This window comes from Nerophis ophidion, linkage group LG04, assembly GCF_033978795.1.
Source record: "Nerophis ophidion isolate RoL-2023_Sa linkage group LG04, RoL_Noph_v1.0, whole genome shotgun sequence".
Lineage (NCBI taxonomy): Eukaryota > Metazoa > Chordata > Actinopteri > Syngnathiformes > Syngnathidae > Nerophis > Nerophis ophidion.
The window spans coordinates 1,322,625-1,328,777 of record NC_084614.1 but is presented as its reverse complement, the minus strand read 5'-3'; the positions used below and the strand labels follow the sequence as shown (position 1 = coordinate 1,328,777).

The 6,153-nt window shown below is 39.3% G+C and overlaps 1 protein-coding gene across 2 annotated transcripts; it reads right to left on the bottom strand.

The window, feature by feature from the left end:
* Nucleotides 1-699: 699 nt before the first annotated feature.
* Nucleotides 700-5,797, bottom strand: LOC133550679 (glycosylated lysosomal membrane protein-like). 2 transcript variants are annotated; one of them, XM_061896637.1, is made up of 7 exons: nt 5,517-5,797; nt 3,545-3,709; nt 2,191-2,289; nt 1,967-2,122; nt 1,427-1,645; nt 1,104-1,372; nt 700-957 (listed from the first exon to the last, which is right to left on the bottom strand). In XM_061896637.1, exons 1-7 carry the CDS (start codon nt 5,583-5,585, stop codon nt 783-785), a joined length of 1,152 nt encoding a protein of 383 aa, XP_061752621.1. In that variant the 5' UTR covers nt 5,586-5,797; the 3' UTR covers nt 700-782. The 2 variants fall into 2 exon arrangements, with proteins under 2 accessions (XP_061752621.1, XP_061752622.1); XM_061896638.1 differs by lacking the exons at nt 3,545-3,709; nt 5,517-5,797 and adding an exon at nt 3,346-3,486.
* Between the last annotated feature and the right edge of the window lie 356 nt (nt 5,798-6,153).

Sequence of the window (6,153 nt, the reverse complement as noted above, 5' to 3'; positions counted from 1 at the left end):
CCACTAGTTATTGATCTATTACCTAATGATCCACTAGTTACTGATCTATTAACTAATGATCCACTAGTTATTGATCTATTACCTAATGATCCACTAGTTACTGATCTATTAACTAATGATCCACTAGTTATTGATCTATTACCTAATGATCCACTAGTTATTGATCTATTAGCTAATGATCCACTAGTTACTGATCTATTAACTAATGATCCACTAGTTATTGATCTATTACCTAATGATCCACTAGTTATTGATCTATTACCTAATGATCCACTAGTTATTGATCTATTACCTAATGATCCACTAGTTATTGATCTATTACCTAATGATCCACTAGTTACTGATCTATTAACTAATGATCCACTAGTTATTGATCTATTACCTAATGATCCACTAGTTACTGATCTATTAACTAATGATCCACTAGTTACTGATCTATTAACTAATAATCCACCAGTTATTGATCTATTACCTAATGATCCACTAGTTACTGATCTATTAACTAATAATCCACTAGTTATTGATCTATTACCTAATGATCCACTAGTTACTGATCTATTACCTAATGATCCACTAGTTATTGATCTATTACCTAATGATCCACTAGTTACTGATCTATTAACTAATGATCCACTAGTTATTGATCTATTAACTAATGATCCACTAGTTACTGATCTATTAACTAATGATCCACTAGTTATTGATCCCTAATTATTGATTGTACATTTCTTCACCTGAGTCTATCTCTGTCCTGATTAGCTGATAAAGGGGGCGTGGTGAGGTCAGTTGATTGGCTGATATCTGCTGACAGAGGAAGCAGATGGAGCACGCGTGCAGACATAAACTCCGCCCATCAACAGGATGAGGAGTGGGACGCCCAGCCCTGCGGCCATGATGGCGAGCAGCAGAGGGGAGAAGGTGTCTGCGGGGGGGAGGCCGACGCCCACCAGCAGGGTCCTGCAGGAGGAGAGAGAAGAAGACTGTGTGTGTGTGTGTACGTGTGTGTACATGTGTGTGTGTGTGTGTGTGTGCGTGCGTGCGTGCGTGTGTGTCTGTGTGTGTGTGTGTGTGTGTGTGTGTGTGTGTGTGTGTGTGAGACTGACCATGTGAGGAACCTGCTGCTGTTGTAGAAGGCTCCTCCCGCCAGGCCAAAGGTCACGTTGAGTCCGTAGGCGACCTCCTGGGAGAAGAAGGCTCTGACCAGCCTGGACGCCGCCGCCACCTCTTGGCCGTCGGTGGGGCGGGGCCGGGAGTGGCGACACGGCGTGGCGTCCTCCAGCGTGGGCGGGGAGCGGCGATAGGCCACCGGCTTCCACAGCACGAAGCCCCGCCCCCGGGAGCTGTCCTCTGTCGCCGATGTCCACTGAGACACCTAAAGGTCAAAGGTCAAGAGCTGGCGGCGGGCCAAGAGAGGGCGAGCGTGCACCTGAAAGATGGAGGGCGTGAACTCGTCATCGATGGAGCGACGCACCGCCACGCTGTCCAGGGGATAGGCTCCGCCCACTGTCTGCAGCTCCAGGAAGAAGCGCGATCGCTCCGCCCTCGGATGCAGGCCGTCAAGCCACACCTCCAACTGGGAGGAGTTAGCGCTGTGAAGGAGGCGGGGCCAAGTCTTTGCACGCCCCTCTGACTCGAATGCAGACAGCTGCGGGGGAAATGTACACCTTACTCACATCCTGTGTGTACCTGTGTGTGTGTGTACCTGTGTGTGTGTGTGTGTGTGTGTGTGTGTGTATGTGTGTGTGTGTGTGTGTGTGTGTGTGTGTGTGTGTGTGTGTGTGTGTGTGTACCTGTGTGTGTACCTGTGTGTGTGTGTACCTGTGTGTGTGTGTGTGTGTGTGTGTGTGTGTGTGTGTGTGTGTGTGTGTGTGTGTGTGTGTGTGTGTGTGTACCTGTGTGTGTACCTGTGTGTGTGTGTGTGTGTGTGTGTGTGTGTGTGTGTGTGTGTGTGTGTGTGTGTGTGTACCTTGAGACAGAGCAGTCCCGCCCCCAGACGAGCACACAAGAGCACGGAGGTTCCATCCAGTTTGACAGGAGACCAGCTGATGTTGTGGAGGTCATAGGGCGGGTAGAGGTCAGAGGTCACCTGGGCTGTGTTGTTCACGTCATTGTATTCCAACACCTGACACACACACACACACTTAGAGAGAGAAAGAGAGAGAGAGAGAGAGAGAGAGAGAGAGTACTGACTCTAGTGAAGACGAGGGCCCTGCTGTCCAAGATGTTGCTGCCAGGTTCCACTTTGACACTCCCACTACTCTCATTACTCAGGAATACTGGCCAGTCCACCTGTGCACACCACACACATCTTATGTAGCCACGCAGGAGGAGACCCACACATCTTATATAGCCATACAAGAAGAGACTGTCATCTTATATAGCCACACAGGAGGAGACTGTCATATTTCATATGGTTCAATAAAATCATACCGACACAGAAGAAAACGTTGTTATATTGATTATGGTTAACTAATATCAACATGTTGATATTGAATAATATCATACGATACAATAGATGAAGACATATTGATATTGAATAATATCATACGATACAGTAGAAGACATGTTGATATTGAATAATATCATACGATACAATAGAGGAAGACATATTGATATTGAATAATATCATACGATACAGTAGAAGACATATTGATATTGAATAATATCGTAGCCATACAGAAAAAGAAAACATATTGGTATTGAATATCATACGATACAGTAGAAGACATAGTGATAGTACATAATATTATACCGGTACAATGGAAGACATAGTGATATTGAATAATATTATAGCGATACAGAAGAAGACATAGTGATATAGAGTGATATCATACCAATAGAGTAGAAGAAGATAGTGATATAGAGTGATATCATATCGATAGAGTAGAAGACGACACAGTGATATAGTGATATCATAGTGATAGAATAGAAGACAGAGTGATATCATACCAATAGAGTGGAAGAAGATAGTGATATAGAGTGATATCATATCAATAAAGTAAAAGAAGACACAGTTATATAGTGATATCATAGTGATAGAGTAGAAGAAGACAGAGTGATATCATACCAATAGAGTAGAAGACCATTGATATCATAGTGCTAGAGTAAAAGAAGATACAGTGATATAGTGAGACGAACACAGAGTGATATCATACTGCTAAAGTAAAAGACAGAGTGATATCATAGTGATAGAGTAGACGACACAGTGATATTATAATTATAGAGTAGAAGAAGAGAGTGATATCATACTGATATCATAGAAGAAGCGATGTTGGTGTGCACCATTGGCGCCCCCTGGCTGCAGAAGAGGAAGTGATATCATAGTGATAGAGAGTGATATCATACCAGTAGAGTAGAAGAAGAGATGTTGGTGTGCACCATCAGCAGTGTTGGCGCCCCCTGGCTGCAGAAGAGGAAGTGATATCATAGTGATAGAGAGTGATATCATAGAAGAAGAGATGTTGGTGTGCACCATCAGCAGTGTTGGCGCCCCCTGGCTGCAGAAGAGGAAGTGATATCATCGTGATAGAGAGTGATATCATACCAGTAGAGTAGAAGAAGAGATGTTGGTGTGCACCATCAGCAGTGTTGGCGCCCCCTGGCTGCAGAAGAGGAAGTGAAGTGTGTCATTGTCTCCCTGGGCTCTCACGTGCACCACATCTCCACCAGGGGGCGGAGCCAGCGCACCTGGATTCAACTGCACTGACACCTGCACAAACCAATCATCAATCATTAAATGTATGACTAATCAACTTGTATTATTCAATTACTTTATTATTATTTAATTACTTTACTAATCAACATGTATTATTTATTACTTTACTATTATTTAATGACTTTACTAATCAACATGTATTATTCAATTACTTTATTATTATTTAATGACTTTACTAATCAATTTGTATTATTTAATTACTTTTCTATTATTTAATTACTTTACTAATCAACTTGTATTATTCAATTACTTTACTATTATTTAATGACTTTACTAATCAACTTGTATTATTTAATTACTTTACTAATCAACTTGTATTATTCAATTACTTTACTATTATTTAATGACTTTACTAATCAACTTGTATTATTCAATTACTTTACTATTATTTAATTATTTTACTAATCAACTTGTATTATTCAATTACTTTACTATTATTTAATGACTTTACTAATCAACTTGTATTATTCAATTACTTTACTATTATTTAATTACTTTACTAATCAATATGTATTATTCAATTACTTTACTATTATTTAATTACTTTACTAATCAATTTCTATTATTTAATTACTTTACTATTATTTAATTACTTTACTAATCAACTTGTATTATTCAATTACTTTACTATTATTTAATGACTTTACTAATCAACTTGTATTATTCAATTACTTTACTATTATTTAATTATTTTACTAATCAACTTGTATTATTCAATTACTTTACTATTATTTAATGACTTTACTAATCAACTTGTATTATTCAATTACTTTACTATTATTTAATTACTTTACTAATCAATATGTATTATTCAATTACTTTACTATTATTTAATTACTTTACTAATCAATTTCTATTATTTAATTACTTTACTATTATTTAATTACTTTACTAATCAGCTTGTATTATTTAATTACTTTACTATTATTTAATTAGTTTACTAATCAGCTTGTATTATTTATTTTACTAATACATTTTAAATGACTTTAGTAATCAGCTTGTATTATTTAATTACTTGAGAAATACCATTGTAATTTTTAAGAACTTTACTAATAAACTTTAAATGACTTTACTTATCAACGTGTGTTATTGAATTACTTTGGCTAAGATGGGCTCCAGCAACTCCGAAAGGGACAAGCGGTACAAAATGGATGACTTTAGTAATAAACTTTAAATGACTTTAGGAATCAACTTGGATTATTAAAGTATTTGAGTAATCATCCAGTGACGTAATGATGAAAGTAGTAGTAATAATGACATCATCCAGTGACGTAATGATGAAAGCAGTAGTAATAATGACATCATCCAGTGACGTAATGATGAAAGTAGTAGTAATAATGACATCATCCAGTGACGTAATGATGAAAGTAGTAGTAATAATGACATCATCCAGTGACGTAATGATGAAAGTAGTAGTTACAATGACATCATCCAGTGACGTAATGATGAAAGCAGTAGTAATAATGACATCATCCAGTGACGTAATGATGAAAGCAGTAGTAATAATGACATCATCCAGTGACGTAACGATGAAAGCAGTAGTAATAATGACATCATGTACCATGAATTGATGAAGGTGGACCCCGACTTAAACAAGTTGAAAAACTTATTGGGGTGTTACCATTTAGTGGTCAATTGTACGGAATATGTACTGTACTGTGCAATCTACTAATACAAGTATCAATCAATCAATCAATCAATCATCCAGTGACGTTAGGGTGAAAGCAGTAGTAACAATGACGTCATCCAGTGACGTAAGGATGAAAGCAGTAGTAAAGTGATGCTAATAAAAGTGTGAGACCTTCCTGCTCCACGTGATCCAAGGAAGAAAGAAGAGCAGAGATCCGCACAAGCTCAGCACGGCCGCCATCTTTCTTGTGACGGCAGGTCACATGACGGCAGGTCACATGACCACTTCTTGTCAGCTGACGAGTGGCGGGTGGTTCGCGAACGACTCGTCTCTTTCAAGCGGGCGAGCTGGCCATCATTTTAAACCAAGTTCCCTAAAGTGATTGTGAGGACCCTCACGCCATCTTTGTTGTGTCGGCCGGCGTCCTGCTGACAAGAAGCCCAGCAGAAAGGACTCCATTCTTTTTTTGGACGAGCGTCACGTCTGTCGTCGTCAAGGCAGCACTCCTTCAGCCGCGCACACTTCCGCTTCACAATAATAGCACGACACGTGGCATCCGGTCTAACACCGCGAGTGTTAACTACAACGTTGACAAGGGAAGACAAACACACATCTTCTATGTTTGTTTACACCACCAAACTCTAGAAGATCAAATAAATCAATGATATAAAAACCTTGAATTAGTGCCAGGATGTTGTCACCTTAACATGCGACATGACGTCATCATGACATGTGACATGACGTCATCATGACATGTGACATGACGTCCCGGCGGGGAAAAACCTGCAAACATGTTTGGTCACTCTGC